Source organism: Curcuma longa, chromosome 2 (genome assembly GCF_044706935.1).
Source record: "Curcuma longa cultivar G26 ecotype Majalengka, Jawa Barat chromosome 2, ITB_CL_G26_1.1, whole genome shotgun sequence".
Lineage (NCBI taxonomy): Eukaryota > Viridiplantae > Streptophyta > Magnoliopsida > Zingiberales > Zingiberaceae > Curcuma > Curcuma longa.
Genome location: NC_133862.1, coordinates 2,692,553 through 2,718,369, shown reverse-complemented (window position 1 = coordinate 2,718,369; position 25,817 = coordinate 2,692,553). Strand labels below are relative to the sequence as shown.

The 25,817-nt window shown below is 36.2% G+C and overlaps 2 protein-coding genes and 1 pseudogene across 2 annotated transcripts; 1 reads left to right on the top strand and 2 right to left on the bottom strand.

The window, feature by feature from the left end:
• Window positions 1–533: 533 nt before the first annotated feature.
• On the bottom strand, window positions 534–11,227 carry LOC141819427 (potassium transporter 7-like). Its single transcript, XM_074706728.1, has 8 exons — window positions 11,198–11,227; window positions 10,746–11,116; window positions 10,247–10,475; window positions 9,908–10,156; window positions 9,740–9,790; window positions 3,748–4,008; window positions 684–736; window positions 534–599 (listed from the first exon to the last, which is right to left on the bottom strand). Exons 2-8 carry the CDS (start codon window positions 10,983–10,985, stop codon window positions 534–536), a joined length of 1,149 nt encoding a protein of 382 aa, XP_074562829.1. The 5' UTR covers window positions 10,986–11,116; window positions 11,198–11,227.
• A 245-nt stretch (window positions 11,228–11,472) lies between these two features.
• On the top strand, window positions 11,473–15,940 carry LOC141819416 (protein FATTY ACID EXPORT 5-like). The gene is made up of 4 exons (XM_074706721.1): window positions 11,473–11,773; window positions 12,487–12,550; window positions 14,683–14,770; window positions 15,770–15,940. Exons 1-4 carry the CDS (start codon window positions 11,582–11,584, stop codon window positions 15,840–15,842), a joined length of 417 nt encoding a protein of 138 aa, XP_074562822.1. The 5' UTR covers window positions 11,473–11,581; the 3' UTR covers window positions 15,843–15,940.
• Window positions 15,941–16,677: 737 nt separating this feature from the next.
• LOC141822173 (TORTIFOLIA1-like protein 1) lies at window positions 16,678–23,274 on the bottom strand (annotated as a pseudogene).
• Between the last annotated feature and the right edge of the window lie 2,543 nt (window positions 23,275–25,817).

Genomic DNA, 25,817 nt, shown 5'->3' with positions numbered 1-25,817 from the left:
GTTGTAAAGGTTTCTCCGCCTTCGAGGTTTTCGAGAAGGAGAAGATTCATAGTGCATCGGGTGTGTGTGTGCGTGTGGATCCTTGGATTAGTCACCTCTGCGGAGGTGGAGACCAAGTAAACAAACCGGGTTAGCGTTGATCTCTTTCTTTCTCTTTTATATTTTTGCTTCCGCTAATCTCTGTGCAGAGAAAGAACAAGAAAAATCGAGAAACGCTATTCACCCCCCCTCTAGCGAACCAACCGATCCTAACAAGTGGTATCAGAGCCGGTTACGTTTCGGAGGATCTAACAATCAACCGGAGCAACTCATGGCATTCCAAGAGGGTTACAGCACCGCACGACCACCATACTTCGATGGAAATGATTTCGCCTATTGGAAAGGTAGAATGGAATATTATTTAATGAATGATATTGAAAATTGGTTCAGTATTGTAGATGAGTTCGAGATACCCAAAGATCTTGAGGGAAAAGCTCTTCCTACAAAAGATTGGACGAAGGATGTGTGCAAGAAGGCACAAGCCAACGCCAAAGCTACAACGACCCTTCAATTTGGGTTATCAAAAGAGCAATTGAGCAAGTTCGGACCATTCGATTCGGCTGAAAATTAAAATTTAAGCAATAATAAAGTGGGAAAATGGAGAGAAGTAAAAAAAAAAAATATTGGCTTTGCTCGTACTTTACCTGTACAGATCTAACCGAGAAATAGCAAAGGTCAGCAAACATTGCCTCAGAACCTGAAATGCAAGTGTAATGTCAATCACTTAGTGGAACAGTGACCAAAAGTATTTTGGAAGGAACTCAAATATTATAATGAAGTATTTGTAAATCTGTCTATCCTTTACAGAACATAACATTGCACCCATTGAAGTGTGTTGAAAAGACTCAACTGAGATGCTATGTTACCATGTCATGTTATATGAATATCAGACAGTCCCAAAAATTCCTTACTATCAAGAGACAAGCAATGGCATATCAGTTGTCATATATAGGTCCATCCATCCTTTTCCATATAAGGATTTCTTATTATCCTGGTATTTTAGCTTATGTCCACTGTTAGGATTCATTTGTAATTTTGTAATTCCAAGGAGTGTATTGCTAATTTTTCTATATAAATAATATTTATATAAGGTAGTTATTAAAGAATAATTCTCCTAACATGGTATCAGAGCCATCGTGTCACTCTTCCTATATAAATATTCTTCACTTTTGTCAGTCGTGTAACTTCTTCACTTACGCAAGCTCCCCATAAGACACCTCTCCCTCTTCTGTTCCTGCGGAGATCTCTTTGGTTTGTGATGCATAAGTTTCGTGCTCTTCCTTCTGTTTGTGATTATCACAAGTTGCTGCCAAATTCAATGCCAATGAATCATTCACATGTCTCCTCTGGTTTTTGCTTGATGCTTGTGCTGCAAACCACCTACAACTCACACGAATCCTCCAATTTCTCTAGGTGCCTACCCACCTTTGGTTCTCAACATACATGATAGTTATTTTCCACTAACCGCTTTATCAGTTTGATATCAAAAATACTTTTCTTTATGGTGATTTATTAGGAGAGGTTTGTATGGAGTACCCTTCTGAGTTTGTTGCTGACAAGGAGATTGGTTTGGCGTGCAATAAAGAAATCTTTGTACGTTTTAAAGAACAAGAACTTGGTTTGGGAAGTTTAGCATCTTCGCTGTGACATATTTAAGAGTGTAATAGATCTCTCAATGTTTTATCTCGTCTCTCGATTACAGATGCATATCTTTTTCATTGTATATGTGAATGATATTATCATAATAGGTGATGTCTCCATCAAAATTGCACAGTTAAACATATATTCATTAACACTTTTCAGATTTGGGTGATTTCAAGTATTTCCTTAGGATAGAGGTGGCTTGCTCAGAAGAAGTTGTCTATATCTCTTAGCACAAGTATGTATTGGATATGCTCAAGGAGGCTGGCATGCTAGGGACTAAACTAATAAACACTCCCATATATCATAGCGCCAGCTTAGCCCCAGCACAAGGGAAACCTCTAACCAACCTAGGGAAGTATTGGAAGTTAATGGAAAAATTGATCTAAGCTCAGCCACTAGATCTTACATCTCATTCGTAATCAGTGTGATCAGTAAGCTTCTAGAGAACTCATGTAATCATCATTGGCTTGTGAACCTAAGAGTCCTACAAAATCTCAAAAATGGTGTAGGGAAAGATATTCTAGTTTTTTATCAAGGTCATCTTTAGATCGCTCATTACACTAATGTAGACCAGGCAGGCTCTCATATAGATCAATGATCTACATCGAGTTATTTTATCTTTTAGGAGGTAATCTTATTTCGTAGAAAAGTAAGAAAGAGACATTCGTTGTAAGGTCAATTGCAAAAGTAGAGTATAGGGCTTACGGACTTAGCAATGTAGCTCATTCGGATTAAACATTTGATTAACAAGCTACTATATGCCTTATAGAACTTGTAAAGTTTTACTTTAACAATCAAGCGGCAATGCTATAGCCTCAAATCTAGAGTTTTACAAAAAAGGACGAAATGTGCATTGATCAATTGTCACTTCATTAGGGAGAATATAAAAAATAATGAAATTGTGACTTTCTTTGCCAGTTCGAACAATTAGTTGGCAGATTTGTCGACCAAATTGTTAAGAGGCATAAAGTTGAATATATACCTATCACAACTAGGTTTCTATAATATATTAGAATCAACTTGAAGGGAGTGTTTGTATCCATTTGTAATTTTGTAACTCCGAGTGGTGTAGTGATAGTTTTCCTTTATCAATAATATCTATATACGATAGTACGGAACTACCAAAGGTGATCCTGATTGAAGAATAATTCCCCTAACATCCACCTTTATTATGTGTTAATACTACATAAAGGCTTTTTCATTTTCTCATGAAGATTATGGCTCTATGTTGATTCTTTGAAAATTTAACGTATTAAAAGCTCTCCTTATTTGTGACAATATTCAATAAATTACATAGAGATGGCCTAGGGTCTTGAATTTGATAGACATGAAATAGCAGTAACCACTGGATGCCAACTTGCCATTTCAACAGGAAATCTATCAGCATTATGCAATTGATTATGATGAGTCATGGACCTTCTCTCTTAGGTGTAGCTCCACTGTAATAACACTATTTAGTAGTGTACATAGTTACAAATATATAAAAAACAAAGTTTTCATTTCCATGTACACAAAGTAGGTTTTAGGGTATTATAAGAATATGTAGATGTCCATCCCAACAGTGATAGTCTTGTTTAATGTGGCAAGTAGTAACCAGCTCAAAAAATAAATGGTAAAAGAATTGGATAACTTAAGAACTGTTTAAAATGACAACTTGATCCAAGAACAACCAAACTTCTTTGCATGGATGACAAATACATCCATTACAGGTAAAACAAATATAGGAACTCATAATTTGGAGCGTGAGGTTATCAGCCTTATTCCACTTTAGACAATGGTTGTGGAAGGATACAATATCATGAATAATCAAACGAGTAGAAATTGATCGTTAAGCTTTGATGGGTGAAATTTGGAACTGTGCTATATAGGTTTACTTTGATATGAAAAACTAAACACATGTAATATGTACTATAAGCATGAGGAAAGATGGAGTTCTAAACATCACCAAAAAGAAGCAAGCATGTTTTTCAAGAGGTAATTGAATAACAAAATAAATAACTGAGTCAAAGAACACCTATATATTATGGTTCTCCAGAAGAAATGAATAATAATCATGCTTGTTACCTGTTATGCAAAGAACACAACCCCCCAGAGACAACCATGCCTCAGTTGGATTTCTCTTGCAGTAGTAGTATATATAAAGAGGGTTAAATGCTCTAAGAACAAATGTTCCATACTTTAAAAGGTTATAAATTCCAAAGCCTCCGAGTGAGCAAAACCATATGAATAATGCTGGGCCAACAGCAAGCCCTACTTTACTCGTTCCAAACCTCTGAACGCTGAACAGGACTATAAGAGATGCAATTGAGATCATCACCACTTCTTCTGCGAAAATCATAAAGTTAATAGATTAAGTATTATGAGTAAGAATTATGAAAACTAAACTAGATGTAGTGAAAATCAAACAATAGGAAAATCACATTGTATTCAAAGAAACAGCTCAGAATAGGATGATTTCACCTAAGAATTTTCATCTTTCACGCAACATTTTTTTTAAACAAATCAACATTAAAAAGAGTGAAAAATCTTCATGAACTGTCCAACATGGCTTGCCATATCTAACAAAGGAACTTTTGATTTATAGATAATAAGTTCATAACCTGGAAAGTAGAAACTGGGTGGTTTGACCATGGGACCTGTGGGCCATAGCATCCAGACAACAGCACATATCCTGATATGGTCTATGGAATAATAGGGCTGGTATGAAGGAAGAACAAATCCCAAGCAATCTATGAATTGTAGAGTTAATGTACACTCCTTTAATTCCTGTGGATGACTTACAATTGTTAGGGGAGGAGACTAGGCCCTGTAAATGCACCGATTCAAGTCAGCGACACCCTATGATGCGAGTGTTCAAGTGGGCCAAACTAACATCGTAGGGTGTGTCCTTCGCATGTGACAAAAAGAAGCTTCTGTGCAGTATCTTGAATATCGTTTCACAGTAGGAATGCCTCACAGAATTATTAACATGGCTAGACATATGACAAGATGCTCACCATACCAAATAAAAATGATGCAATGTCTTAGGGTCATGAAAAACATGTGCTATAAATTGAAGAGAAATGGGATAACATCCTTGGTCCTTGTCACACATTAAAAACACCCGTCAAGGTTCAAACATCCCAAATTAAGGAACTCCCAAAGTCAAACTATGATCCCTAAGATGGAGGGCAATGCCATAATCAACAAAAAAGATGAGAGTCAAAACAGACACAAAGATATGCAAGATTCAATGTGTCCCAAACCCATAAGAAGTTGAAGACTTAATGGGCTGAAACTTTCAAAAAATAACTGTTAGAATATTCTGTTAGGGATAAATATTCTATTTTTCTTTTTTATAGAATAATTCTCCTAGAATAGGTCTCTATATTCGTGTATAAATAAGGGCTTATCTCTTGTAATAAAACAAGATTCCATATTATTTTACATGGTATCAGAGTCATAGTTTTTTTCCTCCTCCGCCACCTCATCACGCGTCTTCCTCGTCGTGACGCAGATCAGGCCTCCCTTGTCGCGCGTCCTCCTCGTCGCGACACAGATCAACAGCGCGTCTTCCTTCGCTCGAGCAACTTCCGCTGCCGCCAGCACCGGGAACATCGCCTCGCGACTTCCTCGTCTCGTCGTGACGCATCAGCCAGGCGCACGTCTTCCCCGTCGCGTCTTCCTCGACAAGATTCCTCCGCCGCATCCTTGCGTTCACGTGGCGTCTCTCGGCGGTGGCCGCGCCGACATTGGGCCGCAGGACGCTCAACAACCACAGTGCCGCCAAGAGCAAATACAAATGGTGTGATTTTGACCGCTCCCCCATCCTTTTTCCCTCCTCGCTTTCTCCCTCCCACAAGCAGCAGCGGCGGAGGTGGTTAGGTCACGAGCTCGCGCTCTCCACAGAAGGCCTCTTTATCAGTTGGACATCAAAAATGCTTTCTTACATGGTGACTTACTCGAGGAAGTCTACATGGAACAACCTCCATGTTTTGTTGCTCAGGGGGAGTCTTTTGGTCTTGTATGTCGCCTGCAGAAATCTTTATATGACCTCAAACAGTCTCCCAGAGCATGGTTCGGTAGATTTAGTACTGTAATTCAACAGTTTGGTATGACTCGGAGTGAGGCTCTGACCATTCTGTCTTTTATCATCACTCATCTACTAGTTGCATCTACTCAGTAGTTTATGTTGATGATATTGTTATCACAGATAATGATCATCTCGGGATTTCACAGGTGAAACATCTTTTCAAATATTTTCAGACAAAAGATCTCGGCAAACTCAAATATTTTTTGGGGATAGAAGTAGCACAGTCCAAAAATAGGATTATCATATCCCAAAAGAAGTATGCAATGGATATTCTAGAAGAAACAGACATGTTAAACTCAAAGACAGTTGACACACCTATGGATCATAATGTCAAGCTCATGCCAAATCAAGGGGAGCCTCTTCCAGATCCTGAACGATATAGACGATTAGTAGGGAGATTAAGCTACCTTATTGTTACTCATCCGGATATCTCTTTTGCAGTAAGTGTAGTAAGTCAGTTTCTCAACTCTCCATGCAAGGAACATTGGAATGTTGTGATACGCATTATCCGATATATCTCCAGAAAGGGTGCAAAGGACATACTCGAGTCATATTCTGATGCAGATTGGGTAGGATCTCCCATTGATAGAAAAACTACTTTTGGTTTTTGTATATTTGTCGGAGATAACCTTATTTCTTGAAAAAGTAAAAAGCAGAATGTTATGGCAAGATCCAGTGCAGAGGCAGAATATCGAGCTATGACCATAGCCAGTCAAGAGTTTATATGACTCAAACAATTGCTTCAAGAGCTAAGATTTGGAGAGGTTACACAAATATCACTTATATGTAACAATCAAGCCGCCATGCATATCGCCTCGAATCCAATTTTTCATGAGAGGACAAAGCATATTGAAGTCGACTGTCACTTTGTCAGAGAAAAAGTCATATCTGATGAAATATCTATTAGTTTTGTTAACTCACAGAATCAACTAGCAGATATATTCACCAAGTCACTGAGAGGTCTTCGAATTGACTACATATGTAACAAGCTGGGTGCATATGATTTATATTCTCCAGCTTGAGGGGGAGTGTTAGAATATTCTGTTAAGGATAAATATTCTGTTAGGGATAAATATTTTATTTTTCTTTTTTATAAAATAATTCTCCTAGAATAGGTCCCTATATTCGTGTATAAATAGAGGCTTATCTCTTGTAATAAAATAAGATTCCATATTATTTTACAATAACCAACAGCAGAGTGTCAATATAGTGAAAAAAATACTGAAACCCACAAAACTTCAAGGGTGCGAAAGTTCTGTTTATGACCTTCAACATTTAAGAGTATTTATTTCAGAATATTTTTTATTATTTACAATTTTCTTCCCATAGAAACAAAAAAAATTGTGAAAATATGTCTAGTAGGAATATTTAGAGGAAGAAAATATGCAATTGACATGTTTCCCCATGGGTGAGAGCAACTAGATTGTTTTTCTCTCTTTTTTTCCGTAAGTGTAATTTTCATTCCTTAGATAAGTGGAAAGTAGATGATAATGATTCTTTTTTGTTTTTTTCCATAATTTGTTTTCTCTAAAAAGAAAAGCCGACACTTTTATGAACCAAACATAGCTTTAAAAATTTAAAACCAGACGTATTTCATGCCCATCCTAGAAGGTTGAGGCCTTAGGCCACTAATGGATCTACTCCGAGTGGACATTGCTCAAGCACTTGAAACATGTAAGACTGAGGATGATCTGAATGGTTGTCGAAGGCAGACCATGCTAGCCTGTCTTAATTTTTTAATATTTTTTTCAAAAAAATATATCAAAAGCTCCCAGACATTATGTATTAATAATTGTCCTCTGGGTCAGCCATTGGGTAAGCGAGTCTAGTCCAACTATGAGACTTTGATTAACTACAACTAAGAAGGTCAACCCCCATGGTCAACCTCTTTAGATGTCAATTAATAATGTAGATTACAACTATGACCTAGCAAGATAGAACTCCCATTACAATATAATTATCACTCTTACAAGGTCAGGTGTGTTGAACAACAAGCATTAACAATGGGTCTATTCTGATATTTGATTACACAATATGCTCATGCCACCCGCATCCAATATACCCCTCAGCAGGGCCAGAAGGAAGGAATTCCATATCATCCAAGATCCCCTACTCTCATCCAATTAGAATAGAACTGGAGTTAGGCATTGGAGTCAAACCTCTTTGAGTCCATTCTCGATGCTTTCTTCTTTCTAACAAAGTTTTTCTATATCACTTAATTCTTTCCTTATTCTGTTTTTAATCAGACTATAAGGTTCTTCTTCGAGCTACTATTTCTGGAAACAGTGTACAGCTTTTTTGCACACACACACACACACACACACACACACACAGTGTTATGATATAAAAAAGGTGAACTACAATATCAATAGATAAGCTTGGGTCTTGTGCATTAGTCTCATAAGATACATAGTCTAAGATTGAAAATGGGCGAATTATAATAATAGCAAAAGTATGAGGTTGGAGCATGAGCAACAGAGATAGTTAAACAGGAAAAGAGTGCAGTGGGAAGTGAGAGACGACACCTCTAGGTAGTCATACATGTTGGTGCAATGAGTTTTGATGTTTGAACAAAAACTTAAGTTAGATTATGTAATAATGAATTGTGTTAAGTGTGCAGGCACAGGATACTAGGTGCAGATACTTGACATAAGTATTGCAGGTGCAATAACGGAAGTTCCAGGAGATCAAAGGTGATTGGATGTTTTGCAAACAAAAGTCTTGGTAGATCAAGCTTAATTGGATCCTTAGCGGAAGAGGAAGATATGAAATCAGGACTTCTTGACAACTTGGAGCCCTAGAAAAAGATATTCTCCAAACTCTTAGCAAATTTCATTTGAGCAAACATGAGTGTGAGAATATATGTAATTGTGGGCCAATCGAGGGTTAGATTAGGCTTGGACTAAGACTAGAATGGTCTTAGTCAATGTTTCAGTCAACTAAATGTGTTTTTTAGCCGACTAATATTGTTTGTCAGTCGGATGTCAAATTTGAGTCAACTAATACTATGCACAGTCGATTGATGGTATCTCTATTCAACTAAAGAAACAATTTTATTATTGCAACTAATCAAATAATTTGTTAAACAGTCAACTGAAGTTGATGGAATCTTGAGTCAAGTGATGAAGAAGTTGGAAAGTTGCAATCGAGAGGTTAGTTGTTACAACGGATGCAATTTAGGCAATTTAGGAGCTTTAGCGAAGGCCAATCAACTAGTGGTAGAAACTGAATGGGTGGTAGTCGATTGGTGGTAGTAGACAATCGACTAAAGAGGTAGGTAAAGTGGTTGTGTAGCAAGAACCAGTCGACTAAACTGAACAAAATAGATATTTTAAAGGTTGAGCAAATACTTGGCCGAAGGTTATATATAGGGGCTTGGAAGCTATGAATGGACTCATTTAAAGTGTTGATACTGTGCTGAATTTTCTTAGTCTCCAATCCATTCTCTTGCTTTCATTATAATTTTTTATTCTAAGTACTTCTCTAGTAAGAGAAAGGCTTTATAAGGGAGTTCTCCACCTCCAGAAGGTTTCCAAGAAAGAGAATATTACTGGATTTCGATGAGTGACATGTCGAACGATCATATGCCACGGAATAGGAGCCGAGGGCTACCAAACCATGTAAATCATCAAGTTTGAGTTTTCTCTTTCCTTATTTTGTTATTTATATTTCAGTTTGTGTTTTGGTTTCTTTTGTTGTTGTGAACTAATCGTTGTAGAAGTTTTAAAAAGAGGCTATTCAACCCCTCCCCCGCGCCCTCTAGCCTCCTTTCCATCTTACAATATAACTTTCTGGATCTCTTGAGATATAACCATCTTAACTAACTATCACCAAGATTAAAAAAAAATACCTGAAACAAGATATCATAAAAGTTTCAGTATTGAGACGTGCATTAGAGCAAATAGAACTGATATCTCATAGCTTGGCAAGCCAAAACATTCAGAATAGATGTCATCATCAGAATAATAGCAAAAAGTAGATTACCTTGCTCGATGCTAGATATTCCAACTTTCAACCCATTGAAAGCAGACATCACTACAAAATACAAAGAAGAAGATTATTGTAAAACAATGTGCAACAAAAAGAATAGACATTACTAGTTATGTGAAGTAACCCATTATATGGAAAAATAACAATGTTTAATCACACAACCTGACATTGCTGGAGTGACGACACCATCAGCAATCACCATAGACGTACCAAACAGAACCAATATCAACAGCAGCTTTTTTAACATTAAAGACTTTTCAAGATGCTCCTTGATTTTCAAGGACCTTTCTAGTTCTGGAGATGGAACCTTCAGCCTGAAACTTGATATGCGAGCATCAGAAGGCAACTGATTTGGAAGAAGGCTAGCCTTTGCATTCCTGCAAATCAAAGAATATAATGCAAATGTTCCTCCTGTAAAAGGACCAGCATAATGAGAAGGCACTCATATAACATATAATGAAAGAAACTGGCAAAAACAAGTGCATAGAACTAATTGCATACCTTCACCATCATCATTAGCCCAAAGGACAACGAAGATATATTTCACAAGCGACACCAAAATCACTGTATATAGAACAAGAGAGAGTGCTCCTAGAACATCTTCCTGCTGAACAAGAGGATACTTATTGAACATGACATCCAGAGTGTACAATGGGCTCGTCCCAACATCCCCAAATACAACTCCAAGCGTCTGAAGAGCAAGCACTATGTGCCTTCCGAAAGAAGCATTCTATTCAATAAGCAGAATACATTCAGAAAGCTATTATGATCAAAGCAAATACCCAGTCCAAAAAAAGGTTCTTTCTAATATAATCCCATGATTCCATACATCAATTGCTTGGTTAGCCAGAAAAACTACTTTTAATCCAGATACCATTTTGGCAATAAAAACTTTCAGCATCGGAATCAACGAAACTTAGCAATCACTTGTAGGATATGTTTACCAAGCAAACCAGAATGCTATCTTACAGGAAGATAGCATTTGAACACCAGTACGCACCTCAAAGTCATTTCTGTGAGCTCCATGGACCTCGAGAGCTTCGACGTCGAAGGAGTCGATTCGGTGGCCAGTCCGGATCAGTCTCTGTTCCACATTTTCCTCGTCCTCATCCGACTCGTAGCTCCTCCTGCGCGACGAATCATCTCCTTCCTCGTTCGAGTCGTCGTCATCGTCGCGGGCGGCCCACCGGGATTCGGTGGAGTCCATCTTGACGAGGTGCCCGTTCCCTCCCTCCGCCATCGACTTCCTCACGGTGAACCCAAACAAAGGCCAAGGCCGATTCCTAATTCATCGCAAATCTTCGAAAGGTCGCCAAGAGCAGATCAGAGCAGATCGAAATTCGGAAGCGAGAGTGAGGGGGAGGGCAAAACCTGGACAGGGAGGAAACGGAAAAAAAAAACAATCATCAAAAGTAATAATAAAAAAAAAAGACGGGAAGAGATCGAGACAACAAGGGGCGAAAAATCCAAGGCGGAAATTTATCGAGAAAATTTCACTATTTTCCCCCTAAATCTTTCTCTTTTTCCCAGAACTTCTCCCAACATTATGACATTTGGATAAACAAACCTCATAATTTTTTTATAAGTACAATATTCAATTTTTACCCTCCCATTAATTCATAAAAAAAATTTTATTAAAATTCTTTAGTCACTAAACACTTGCCACTACTCCATCATTCATTGGTCAAAACCAAACGCTGCCGTTGAACCTGATTCATTGGTCAAAACAAATATCTTCTCCGTTCGATCAGAACAGAAGGCGATCTCCTCGACAGATCTAATTCCGCTGCCGGATATCCCTTCTCGATCTTGCTCCGACGTCGACTAGTTGGAACGATGCACGACTTCTGTTTCACGATCCCTTATGGGTTCCTGGTCCTCATCGGCGGTATCGTCGGCTATTTGCGGCGGGGGAGCGCGGCGTCGCTCGCCGGCGGAGCGGGCTCCGGACTCGTCCTTCTCCTCGCCGGATTCATTAGCCTTAAGGCTTTCGAGAAGCGGCGGAACTCCTACTTCGCCTTGGGACTGGTAAGAAGTTCCCTTGCTTCAGCTAACCTAGATTTTGCTGTAATGGTTTGCATATCTTTGCCTTCGTGTATATCGTGTTCTCTATTATTTTGAATGTTTCTATGATAAATATTGGATCTTGTTTATACTGTTCGTCTTGATAAATGTTTCGCAGTTTTTATCGTGATTTCTTTCCATAAAAGGGAAATGCCTGCGTTGATCTCGGTGCAGTTGTTTTCTACTAATCGGAGTGTAGGAATCTTGAGTTCGGCCTAATTGTTACAAGATCCATTGGAAGAGTTCAATTGAACGTGCAGTATCAATTTTGGTTTCTGAATGTATAATTTGCAAAGGAAGAGTACTACTTATCCTTAAACCATCCATTGGATTATTGTCATATAGTAAACTAGAACACGTATATAATACAGATTATTACGTGAATGCACACTATGAAGGCTCTTTCATATAAGTTTTGTACACAAACAACTATAGGAGATAGGAAATTACTGGAGCTGGGTACAGTACCAATGATGAAAACAGGGTAAATAGTACCAAGGAATAAACCTTCCTAACAAAATTTTGGTTAACCATAAGACCAATATTATGGTGGGGTGAAAAAATAAAAAGAAAGGAGGTTCATACTATTTTTCTTCTTTTGGTAAGTGGGGTTGGATTAACCTGTTTGAACCTCCTAAACTTGTTTCCATAGTGCTCATGTAATACATGTCCTTTAGGATGAATTTTCTATTCTCAACTTGGCTTTTCAGTTGATAGGCAGGGATGAGTTAAGACCCATAAGTAAGTGGAGGAACAATTCCTACTGTATCACTCATTTTTGGATAGAGTTAATACATGAATATAGTACAACCTTTAATGTTTTTCTAAAATCTAGTAGAATCTTTCTTTTTTCCCCCCCCCCCCCCCCCCCCCCCCCCCCCCCCAATCTAGCATAACATTTAAGTTTTGTGTTAAAATCTAGCATTCATCGTTAATCAAGTTTCTGTTAAAATGCTCACACTTTGACACCTTAACAATGCGCAGACTTCTATATGGTATTGGTTCGGTTTGAGTCAATTTGTCACTTCATACATTTTATCAAATTTAGCATAATCAATATAAACTTTTTTAAAAATCTAAGAAAACCAGTATAAGTTCTATCAAAACTACCACAACCAACATAAGTTCTATCAATTCTAACACAACCAATATAAGTTGATTTTAAGAATTTAACACAACATTCCAAATACAAACTCATATAATTAAAAGATTAATTTAAGAGCAGTAATTAGTCTGATTTAAGATGACACAATCAAAATACATGAGGCAAAAAAAAAAAAGAATATACTATTCATGCTACATTGAGCGTTCAATTCTACTTTCACCATTAGTTAGTCATTCACATGACAAGCTCCAATCGCGACCAATAATGTTAACAATAAACAAATCGAAATATTTGGTAAAACCAACTCTTTAGCTATCCATTTTTCGTTATTTCTTTAGTGGATTTTAATATCTTTAGTTTTTATTTTAATCTCCTCGAATTTTTGACACATAGTAATCTAGTGCCCAATCACACATGGCATTATTAATCTAGTCAACGAATTCATATCCCCTGGCTCTACAATAGACATCAATGAACTATGTAATCTACTCAAAATATTAATCATACCACAATCATATTCTTTGGACACCATAGAAACCGTTGGCCTAGGTTTTGATCTTCCATGAAGTTTTGATTGCTAGAGGGAAGCAACAATTATATAGTTGTGGAGTTTCAATTGACATAATAGAAAGTTATAGATTATAATGACAACATTATCAAATCAAGAAACATTGGTATCCCAAAATCACACATAATGTGTTGGTTTCTTTTCTTTTTCACTTCTCCCACCTCACAAACATCAGCTATGTGCTAGATTTGATATTATATTTATTTGGCTAGGTTTGGTAGATGGTTGTGCTAAATTTGATTAAAATTATAAACTGATAAAATTTGGCTCTAACCAAACCAATCCGATATAGGAAGTCTACGTGCTGAGTTGACAAAATGTTAACATGAAACTAAAACATTGTATTAGATTAGAGAAAAATTAAAGTTTGTGCTAGATTTTAAAAAAAGGTCAATAGCTTAGTGAATATATACTTTGCTATCACCATTGAAAGTCTCATGAAGTGAAAGAACCATTTTTTTAATTAGTTTTGACCTTTTTGAGACGTATTGTGTGCTCAGGAGTACAGGCCAAAAGTAGCTTGGATTTAAACTCTGTGATGGTTCATTCAAGCTCAATTAAGTTCTTTCAAATTTAGTTTTAGGCTTGAATTTCAAATCATTAGGTTTGAAATGCAAACTGTCACTCTTTTCTAAAAATGTTTTTTTACCTCATTAACTTGATTGTTTTGTCTCCATGAATTAACTCGTGAACAAGAAGTTATGAGCTCAAACATTTTCTTTTAATGAAAATGCTGTATAAGTTTGTGTGCACACTTATTTGTAAGATCATGAGTATGCTCCTATATAAGCTCATCAAAAATTTCAGTTAGAAGCTTGCAAATAAATTCACTGAAAAAACTCATTTTTATGCTTGGTAAAATGCTCATAGACTTGTGATACATAACCAGCCCTCAGCAGCACTAGTTGTTAGAATAGTGAAGTTATAGATTGCAACTTCTAATGCACACTTGAATCAATCATGAGATTCAGTTAAATTTACAACGGAGTTTGAGTTCAGATGAGGTTCCAAGCACTAGTTCGTTTAGCATATAAAAGCCCATAGCTTGAATTGATTTTAACTATGAAAGTACTTGTTTTTTGTTGTAAGTTACTTAAACTGACACTTGTTGGCTAGTTTAATGTTTTCTTTAATTATGACCTTATACTGAAGTTTCTTTTCTACAGCTGTTTTACAGTTTATTAACTTATCTCTTTACAGTTTGCTCCCTTACCCTCGCGTATATCATGGGAAAAAGATACTTAGAGACCTCCAAGATAATGCCAGCTGGATTAGTTGCTACTCTTAGGTATGCTTTGCTTTTCTTTCTCTTCACTCTGTGTCATGGAACTAAGATATGTGCTAAGTATCTTTTCCACACATGCAAATTGATTTGATACACTTTTTGTTTAAGAGTTTGGTACAAAATTTTTGAAAGAAGTTAAGAATAACTGAGAGCATTCTATTAAGCTAAACTGATACACCACGCTAAATTGAAGCCTCTAATTGTTAATTGTTTTTGGCATAAAGCATGTGGATGAGTCCTCTTGTTTCTAAGTAACTGGATTCTCTTTCAAACATGTAAGTTGCACTAAATTATTCTGTTTACCAAATAAGTTTTCTTGTGAAAAAAAATCAGATGAACTAGTAGTATACTTGATGTCTCTCACTGATAAGATTGGGTGCTCCTCCTCGACTTGAACCAATCTACTATTTGGCTGCTGTTTGGTATTTTCTCTTGCCTTCCACTATCTTATTTGAATTACCGGCATATGTTTGCTTAGTTATATTTAGTTGTGTAAGTCATTCAATTTGAACTTGACATTGATTTTCACTGATATTATTGTGATCCTGAACTATCCGTCCAGTGAAAACTTTAACCAACACAGTTGAACTGTATATGGTTCACCTTGTTGGTTGATTGATACACTGACTTCTCAACATAATCATGTTAAAGTTTGCTCTAAAACAAGGCCAGCTGATGTTCTGAAAAATCATTAGGATAAATTAATAAACTAAAGTACTATAAGGAAATCTTTAAGAGATTATAAGAATTTAATTTGTATACAAAGTGTCTTCTGCTGCTTATCAGTGCATTGAGTTCGCTTCAAACTTTCTTTGGACAGACTTTTTTTGTATCTTGATGTTTATCTTCTAAAATTGTTACAATTGTGAAGTTTAAACAAATATGGTAGTAAGTTCCTTTATTTTTCGTTGTTTCTCTTAACATAGTCAATGGATTGTGCTAGTACTTAAATGCTAGCTGAAAACTCATGAATTTTGCTTATCATGTGATCGTGCTATGCAGTGCATTGATGTCTCTGTTCTATCTGTATAAGATGGCAACTGGAGCAAATCATATTCCACCCAAAGCTGACTGAACTTGGTCGTAAAATCTACAAAGCATGTAACAGTGATCAAAATTTTGACATGTGAACTCATATTAGTGACATTTATGGAGGTGCTGTTGTATTCCAAATCATGTGCTATGTTTAGTTTTAGCAAACAGTACTGCTATGTTGTTTGGAGGAAAGTGCTCGGTTTAGGGACAATAAGATAGGTTGCATCATATTACTATTTTAAAGAAGTGGATGGATCTAAGGTTTAGGGACATGTTAGAAATTCTAAATGATTTTGTAAGTGTATATTGGTAGTTTTAGGATCAAAAGATCATAGTATAGGATATATATGACCCAATTTGTTAAAATATAATAATAATAATAATAATAATGTTAGAGAGGGGAAATAAATTCTTGTGTGCTATTGTTATAGTCAAATAAGGCTATAAATACAAGTTGTTACAAGGGTTTATAAAATATATCATCAAAAATATAATAACAGCAATTATGACAAACAATCACAATAATTATGCTAACAGAGGAAGCATTATGATAACTGCAATTATAACACTAAATATGGATTATATGGTACAAACTTTCCAACCCTATCTGCCATAAAAATAAAACCTTTTCTAAGATACATCCAAAAATATAGGAGATTAGAATAAAAGAAGATAAAGAATACTAGGCATGATGATGTAGAGTATACAAAAGAAAATTTAAAATAACTACTGAAATAGTTTTTTAACAGTAAAATAAGAAAGAAAGATTTCCAAGACCAAGAGAGATGTTTTTTTGACTATGTGCAATAAAGAAAGGATCAATTTTTTTTGTAGAATTTAATTACAACGTATATTTCTAATAAAGCCCACTACCAAACAAAAATTGAAAAAGAAAATACATAGCAATGACAGATCTGTTATATGTTTTTTTTCCTTCCACTTTAACTTTGTTAGATGCTTTACTTGATAAGCTGTTGCAAACTGAGACCCCATGCTGAACCTAACTGCATCATTAGTTGGTCTGGAAGTGCCCCCTCCCAATTGTCTGGAAGCTTTAGCTTGCAAGCTTCATGGAGATTCAATAAAATCTCCCTTTTCAATTCAAGTGGAACCTTAAGGAAGTTGACATCATTCTCTACAAGGTCTGACAACTGCAAATCAAACACAAAATGCTTACGTATGATCAATTTTTTCAATTTCTTTTATCGAGAAAGTTTGGCAGGCACAATAATAAAGAGGTTTACACAAGAAACAAAATTCGGAATGAGAGATACAAAAAAGTGGCTGAGTTTTGTTTCCAAAAAATTCCAGAAACAGTAGATAAGAAATGCCAAATTATCATGAAAGGCAGAAGAAAAGACTAGCTATTGGTTTGCTTTCCTGTGGACTCGCATAGTTGCAAGAGACTAAACAGCAAAAAAATATAGAAAACTGTGGAAAATACTGCTGCATGATAAAGCTCTCAAAAAGATTTTTATTGAGACTGTAAATTACCATACCTATCTGAAACGAGGAATTATTTATATTTATACATTATTTATAGTTATGCAGTCTAAGCATCTCACAAAATCTTCCACCACATGAGCTGTTAGATCTGTTGCCTAGAAAATTTGTGCTCTGTTTATCAACTACTGAGCACAAGACATGGATCAAACGCTAGCCTTGTGTGGAATCAGTGTAGTTGTAGACTGAATTTAAAAATAAGTCATAAATAAACGAAGGACCAACTTCATGACCATAACTTTCATGTAATAGCCATTGTGATAGCCTTGTTGAGAAACCAATAAATTTGCAGTGGAAGGAGAAGTATAAGCTAATTTCAGCTGAACTGTCGTATGATTCTCTTGCACCATGTTTGTTCATGATTCTGGTGGTCATCCAATCAATCCTTAAGACGCACTTCACATGTTAGGAACGCAATATATTCTAGACAGACTTATTTGCCCTAACCCGCATTGATTCAAGGAAATTGTTGCAATTTGCACACCCCCAAGCTAAGCCAAATGTACACAGAGTAACCTTCAATACCTTAAGACTCGTTTGATCAATGGACATGATAGGAAAACAATATTCTAGACAGACTTATTTGCCCTAACCTGCATTGTTTCAAGGTAACTTTTGCACACTCTGAAGCCAAGTCAAATGTAAACCGAGTAACCTTCAATACCAATGAACAAGAACATTGAACAGAACCCAATTGAGAATTAAGCAATCAAAAAAGATGTTGAAATCAAACAGGAAAACTTTAGAACCATCAATTGCTGTGGCTCCCTTCTTTATGAGCTTAATAGTCTCAGTAAGCTACCAACTGATGTTAACAATATGCACAACAACAGCATCTCTGGAGATACAGGAAGGAATTAAATGATTGGGAAATAAGTCTATTAGCGCAATTAGTTTAGACTTCAAAATTTGCATATGTTTGAAAGTGATGAGTTTGATATATTTAGCGTCTTTCAGAAGCTAAAATATATTTTGAGAAAATACATCAGATAAAATGAAATTTTTGAACAGCCAAGATAAACTCTAATGTTGAGAGATAAAAATTGGTACCTGTTGAAGCCAGCTTAGTGCTATATCAAACAAACTTTGCTCTAGAATAAACTGTCCAATTGCATGCAAGACTGCACTTGCTATTTCACTAGAGAGCTGGTTGAAAACTGGACCTGATTTATCCATCAGCTTTACAAGCAATAAATCATCACTAGTTGAAAGAATCTCTGCATAAGCTGAATCAATATCACCAATATGAAATAAATCCATGGTGCGAGTCCAAGATGCCCAAAGTGGAACCTTATCTGCCAATTGATTGTCGTCTGTTAAAGCTTCAGCATCTAATTGGGGAACAGGCATGGGTGCAGAATTTCTGCAAGTCCCATTATCTTCCCCAGCTACCCGAATGGCTTCCAGGGTAGCCTCATCCTTTGAGGAGTGCCAAACACTTCTTGCTGAAGGTCCTTCACCAAGCCTAATTGATCCTGATCCCTTGTTCCAAGCCCTCCTGCCACTGACTTGATCCATTCTGTGCGACCCACCATCCACTGGAACAACACCAAAATCCCCCTTTGAGTTCAAAAATCCATTTCTCGACATCGTGTGTCTGTAAGAATCACATGCTTCAGATTCAGACCTCCATGTAGAATCTCTTCCTCTTTCACTAGAAACTACACTGCCTGATGAGAAAAACCTTTCAGAAAATGGAAATCACAACTCAACTATCCTGCTAAACTTTGAGCTGATATATATGAAGATCTACCTGGAGAATTGTCAAATTGTAGAGACATACTTCCTCCTCTCCTTCCAGATGGCATAGCCAAATCATGAAGCATTTCTTCCACAACTCTCTCCAGACACCTGACTCTATTTTCTAGATTCACCATGCTAGCATGGGAGTCTCCCATAAAGTCCTGAAGTTGCAACAAACTAGTGAATTGTTTGATAGCAATGAATGTGTATATCAGATGGTAAGAAAGAAAAAAGACAAAATCCAAACAATGTGATGGGTGAAAATCTGATATCTCAAGTGAGAGAATTGACCTTGTTTCTGAAAGGGCTAACATTGTGAAGCATCTGGAGCTAAATGCAATATCCAAGAAGATCTGAGTGATGATTCAAGGAGCATATAAAGTGCATGTATTTTTGTAGAAGCCTCGTGAACAGGTATGTCTTTATCAGACATCAATTTTCTTTATAGTTTTACAGGGGTGCATGGTTCAATATTTATATCAGTAAGATTATATTTTCTTCAGTCCATTGATCAGCAAATGCAAAGATCATGCTTGCAAATATGCTACAAACATGGAATTTTTTTACATAAATTAAATGTAGAGAAACCTTTAGGGGCTTTTCAAGTATTTCCAGCATACTAGTTTCAGACAATACCAGATATATAGACAATTAGAAGGAAATTATGTTGAAAACATAACCATATGAATATATGAGCTTTTAGGCGTTTTAACATATTTGAATAATATTCTCTGTAATCAATAAAGAACAGTATATTTCAACTACTAATGTAATAAGCCAACTTAATAGGCCTACACATGCAACTGAAAATTCATATAAGCCATAAGTAATAGTAATACACATTATGACATCCAGTTCTCCAACCACCATAATCATCTTCCACTTCAGATATGAACCTAAAGAAGGTGTCATAAGATGACCCTACAACATTAGGATAATATGGCTTCCTATAATTAAAAAATAAAAGAAACATGGCTTATTATAGAACCATCACCAACCAACATAAACGAAATGAAAAATAATAGAGGAAAAGCTACTGAGGATTACAAAATAAAATGAGAATTATACAAATTGACAAAGTTCTGCAAACTCAGCAATAGATAGAAACTGAATAACTTCAGAAATATCCTGAGCAGACATATTTTCATATGTTTTAGGAAAAAAGCAAACATAACCTAGGAAGTAAAAAATGAATGAGAATCTAATGGAATTTGGAAAATAGAACATTTCAACAATCAGTTACCAGCCACCAATATTCAAAGCCATGAACAAGCACATCTACAACAGAATGGAAGGGACAAAAGAAATCACATAGGATGAAATAATAAAGAAGTTTTAGTTTATCAATAACCTGTAGCATATTCGTGATACTGGCTTGTTGCCTCTCTAATTGAGCTAATCGTCTCTGGATGGCTGACCAACTAGCTTTATTACCCATAAATGACCCTTCAGTATGGACATCAGATCTAGTGACCTCTAAATGACCTGGAGGTAAATCCTTCAAAGATCTCTCAGTTCTATCATCAATAAGTTTTGCTTTTGAATCTTTCGACCACAATAGCCTTTGTTCTGATCCCTTGTCCCATGTATTTGAATTTTTACATCCACCAAAATCATCCAACTTTGGGAGTATTGTTCCATCACAGTTTGGTGCTCCCACCAAGTGTCTGCAATTTTCTTGTTGCCCTTTGATTTGTGAATGAGAGGACTGTGAGCACCTATGAGGTACCATTACTTCTACAGGTAAGTCATCTAAATTCCTGTTCTCGAGTTTCTGGAAGAATTCTGGGTTCAATTCTTTGTCTGTCAAAGCAGGTGCCTTTTTCTTTAAAAGTGCAGCTGCTTTCTCTGGTATGTTAGTGCTGTTTCCCTTTAGTACAGATACGGTTTCACCAGATGAAGCAGAAGCATAGGAAATCTTTGATGAGTCCTGAACTTTACTAGGAGCAAACCCTTCATGATCTTCCTTTTCATTGTTATCAATCAATTCGGATTTCCTACATTCTGCAGTAACGTTAAATTCTTAAAAGTAAGATGGGTGTCATAAACAACAAATACATAACTCAGAAGGAAATATAAAGTCACGGACCTTTTTTTTGCGGTGAAGGACCATCCTGTCCTTTAATCCTCTTCCATAATTGTAGTGCCTCTGTTATGCTATCTCTGCAAGGATTTACCTGAAAATGTAATGCAAGATTAAAAAAACAACCTAGTAAAGGAATTCTCGTAGGCACTGCATGTTCAATCATCATTAGTTATGGCACCTGAACTAGCTTACCTTGTCAAAACGGCAAGCCTCGAGAGAAGCTATGGTTGCTGCAGCGCCATCACCAAGAAAATGGCTTGGGTAAGAAGCTAACACACATAATGTATCAGCAGCTGCCTTACGGGTAGCCCAGTCATTAATCTCAAGGCATTCACAAATTATTTGCAGTATTTGTTGCATGCTCTCGGGATTAATAGCTCCTACCTGAAAAAGGATATGACAGAATGATTTTCTGATTGAAAAAAAAAACTAAATAGATTTCATCATTAAGTTCACAAACTGAGGCCTTTCCTATGTTCATCTGATTCAGAAGTCCATGGAGTCTATGTCTCATGGACAGAATAAAATTGTGTCCAGTCACCAGTGTCCACCATTAGCACTAAACAAAACCAAGAATGGCATAACAGATTAACCGTAAAAGCATATGCAAAATATTACTATCCTCAGGAATGTTGAATGTTGAATGTTGAAAAGTTATAGATCAATAGCCCAAGAAATTATGCTTGAACTAAACTTCAAAGAGGCAAGACATGTGTTTGTATTTATGGTGGTCCAACCTTTCAAGACTCTAGATTAGCATCAGATAAGATAGTTATCAGAAGTCACAAAATTGCATAGGTTATTCAAACTATCAAAGATAAAATTGTCCGTTTCACACAAAAACAACACAGACAGTATATGGTTCTTTAAAACCAATTGTGAATATGATGTAAGAGAGGATTCTTTGTCCCTATTTAAAAACAAAATTCAATGAAACAATAGGTGTATAAAGACAAAAAAATGTCCGAGTTAACTTCTAAGATTTAGAACAAAAAGATGGAGGGAAATAGCAGATTAAGTTGGCTTCAATAAGACCTGGAAGATGAGAGCCAGATGGTTATGTATCCCAGTAGTTCATGATAGCAATATGTGATTCTCTTGGACGCCATAGTCAGCAATGTTTAAAAGCACAATGCAATGATACATGGTGTGCAAAGGCAGACACAAATTTATGATCTTATGTTTTAATGGAAACTACGGAGCCGACAAACCTGCGCAAGGCTAGAGACAACTGAAAGCAATGCTCCTTTGGCTAGAAAGCTCTGGCCACCAAGCATCTTAAATATCCTCGGGCACAGCCTCTGGAATGCGGACCCTGCTGCTGCAATTTTCCCGTCCTCTCCTATCCCCCCACACTCCACCACCTTTGCGAGGCACATAGCCGCCCCTCCCTGCACCACCTTGTTCTGCTCCGCCATTGCCTCAAACAACGGTTTTACGAACAGCCCCACCACCGGCGATGATCCTCCTCCTCCACTTCCGCCTGGACCCTCCTCTGACGCACTCGCCGCCAAGACCGACGGGCGGAGGTACAGCGTGGCGAGCAAGCCGGCGGCGTCGCGGCAGGCTTCTCGAACAAAGGAATCGGAAGTAGGGTCCTTGAGGCATCGGACGATGTGGGCGATGATCCTGGGGAGGTGCGCGGAGGCCACATCCGCGTGGCAGGCACAGAGGAAAGCGAGGAGGCGGAGGGACTCGCGGCGGGCGACGAGGAACGAAGATTGCTTGGACGCGGGTAGGTCCTGCGGGCCGGGCGAAGGCACGGCGGGGTCGTGGATGAGGGCGTGGAGGAGCATAGGGACGCCGGTATCTGGGAGGGTCAGAATGATCTTCTCGAGTTCGTCGACGGCGATCTGGTGAGTGTCTCTGTCGGAGAGTTTGGAGAGCACGGCGAGGGCACGTGATTTGAGTTCCACCACGGCGAGATGTGATGAAAGCGAAGAAGAGAAAGAAGAAGAAGAAGAAGAAGAAGAAGAAGAAGAAGGTACAGATTTGGATGAGGAGGAGGCAGAATTGGGAGGGTTTAGGGATGCGGAAAGGGACCTGGAGAGCTTGGAAGGAGGCCTGGGAACGGGAGTCGCCATGGAAAGAAGACGAAGACGAAGACGAAGAAGAGATGCGAAAAATTTGTATTTTTAGGTGAAATAGACTCGAGATCTAATCGTGGTTTGAAAGTTTAGCAAAATTTTAAATAGCCCACCAAAGTTTTCGATTTTAACTTCTCTTCCAATGTGTATAAATAGCATTTTACCCCTCGGAGTTTTTAGCATCGTCTCTAAGTTTTATTTAGGGAGGTTATTTTTATGGGCTATAAGAATTTTTATGACACATCTTGAAAAGCATTACTCATATCATCTAATTGGGATATTATTAATTGTCTAAGTATATGTGTATATCATCATAAATGTATCTCTCAAATATAATTTTTTTTAAATATTTTTTTATTCTATTATCTATCCTCATATATTTTCGCATGCATATTAGCATTCTAATTTCTATGACTCTTATCTTCTATTTGTGTGCTCGTTTTATAGTTTAATATTTAGTTCATGATAATATAATATAACAAGTCTAATTATTATTTTATAAAACTTCCTTTTAAATTGTAGAAGTACCTTGTAATTATAAAAATACTTGATATCCTTTTTCATTTCAACCATCATACTATCATACTTGCTTGTATCACATATAAACATCTTTATCAACACCTCTATCTTTTTATAAAAATAATCTTAAATATTTAAAACTTTCAATTATTAAGTAACTCATCCTCTCCTATATTAATAATTATTTTATTATACATTAAACTTAAATTTCATATATTATATCTTTATCCTACTAAATCTTAAAGCTTTAACTTGTAATATTTTTCATCAAAATTCAAACTTAACTTTTATTCTTCACGAGTCTTATCAATTAAAATAATACTACCTACAAATAACATAATTTATTTTGGATATGCTAAGTTTATTCATAATTAGTGTAAAAAAATATTGAAAATTTTAAACATCAAGAAAAATTTGTAGTTTGCCAAGTAGAATTTTCCGTAAAAAATCGAGGGTTGATGAGAATACAAATCGGTATTCGTTGGAGGAAATGAATTCTTGTTTGGATTTTTTTTGCAACAATGCTGTTGAAAGAAATTATATAAAAAAATTAAAGTGTTTATTATTTAATGCAAATCTAAAAATGAGGGATCTTGTGTGTTCTACAATTTGTTAGTCAAGTTTATTTAAGTACACTAAATTTTTATTTATGTTCTTATTATAGTTAATGAGTGCCTATAAATATCCAATAAATGAGTATTGATGGTCTCTAATCCATTTAAATAAAGTTTGAAAGCTCAATTATATTTAATAATTTAAAATTATAGATATTTACATATAGTTATAAAATAAGTGTTTAAATGGATTTAATATTACCCAATAAAATTAATTAATTAATTTTGTACAGTGTTCAATATGAGAAATCATATTGAAATCTTCTCCTGTTAACATGACTTAATCGAACATATGAAGTATAACATGTGTCAAAGGGCTCATCAAAAATTACCCGGATCTCTATAATGTCTAAACTATTATAGAGTCCCAAAAGAATATAATAAAAAAAATGAAATAGAGTAAAATATGGAATAAAAGTAAATGATAGTAGTTGAGATTAAATGATGATATTTTCTTTTCCTTTCCCTTTATCTTATGTATAAAGAGAAGCCTAAATGATGTGTCTTATGAAGAGAAGCTCAAGAGATACATCTCTTTAAAAGGATACATTTGTAACCATCGTGTCCTTTCATATTGATAATAGTTGTGCTCTTTTATGTATCAGGAGGTTAGGAGATTGACAACTCTGAAGGTCGGGAGATTGACAATTCAAGAGGTCAGGAGATCAACAAATCGGATTGATCAAAGATTGTTGACATGTCATATGAAATCTATATTGACCAAGTCCTAAATCATGTCACATAATCTCCCGTGTTGATCGAGTCTTGCCACATGGTCATTGTCATCTCCACTGCATTTTATAACTTATTTCAAATATAGTTTAATAATATTCTATTATAGTGCAATAATAAATTAAGCAGAATAATAATTAATAAATTTGAATTTGAATTTTAATATGATGAATATTTTAAAGATTAATTTTTAAATATGGATAATTTGTCTTTTACATTTACATAATATATATATAGGTGAATAATATGATACATATTCATCTATATTTTTTTAAGGTTTAAGAGTTAGGATATAATGTTTAAGGTTTAGAATATAATATTTAAGTTAAAAGAAATGAAAATTAAAAAAAAACAATAGGGGTTTACATATCCATGTACAATATATGATCCCCTCTGCACGATGTTGAGATGGTTGAGAATTTCTCATCGCGTCATCGTGTTAGCCGTGGCAAGCTGGCCGAAATACAAAAAATCACGAGAAAAAAAAAATCTGCCATCGTCCTCCCAGAACGCTAAACATTACAATCCTCCTCCCTCTGCTTTGCTCTTTGCCAGTCGCCTCTCTCTCTCTCGTCGTCGCCTCTCTCTTGTCGCCCCCATCGCCGCCCCATCACCGCCCATCTTTGGAATATAATGCACATTTAAGTTTTATCTTTCAACTATTAAAATAAGAATAATAATAATGTGTATGATGTCATACCGATAAATCACTGTATATATTTTTTTAAAAT

Bases quoted from the DNA above. Each gene is read 5' to 3' on its own strand.
- LOC141819416 (XM_074706721.1), top strand. From the start codon at position 11,582: ATGCACGACTTCTGTTTCACGATCCCTTATGGGTTCCTGGTCCTCATC. The intron at 11,774-12,486 runs GTAAGAAGTTCC...CATGTCCTTTAG, and splicing joins CCTACTTCGCCTTGGGACTG to GATGAATTTTCTATTCTCAA. The intron at 12,551-14,682 runs GTAAGTGGAGGA...ATCTCTTTACAG, and splicing joins GGATGAGTTAAGACCCATAA to TTTGCTCCCTTACCCTCGCG.
- LOC141819427 (XM_074706728.1), bottom strand. From the start codon at position 10,985: ATGGCGGAGGGAGGGAACGGGCACCTCGTCAAGATGGACTCCACCGAA. The intron at 9,791-9,907 runs GTTGTGTGATTA...TGTATTTTGTAG, and splicing joins CGTCACTCCAGCAATGTCAG to TGATGTCTGCTTTCAATGGG. The intron at 600-683 runs GTAAAGTACGAG...TTTAATTTTCAG, and splicing joins TCTCGGTTAGATCTGTACAG to CCGAATCGAATGGTCCGAAC.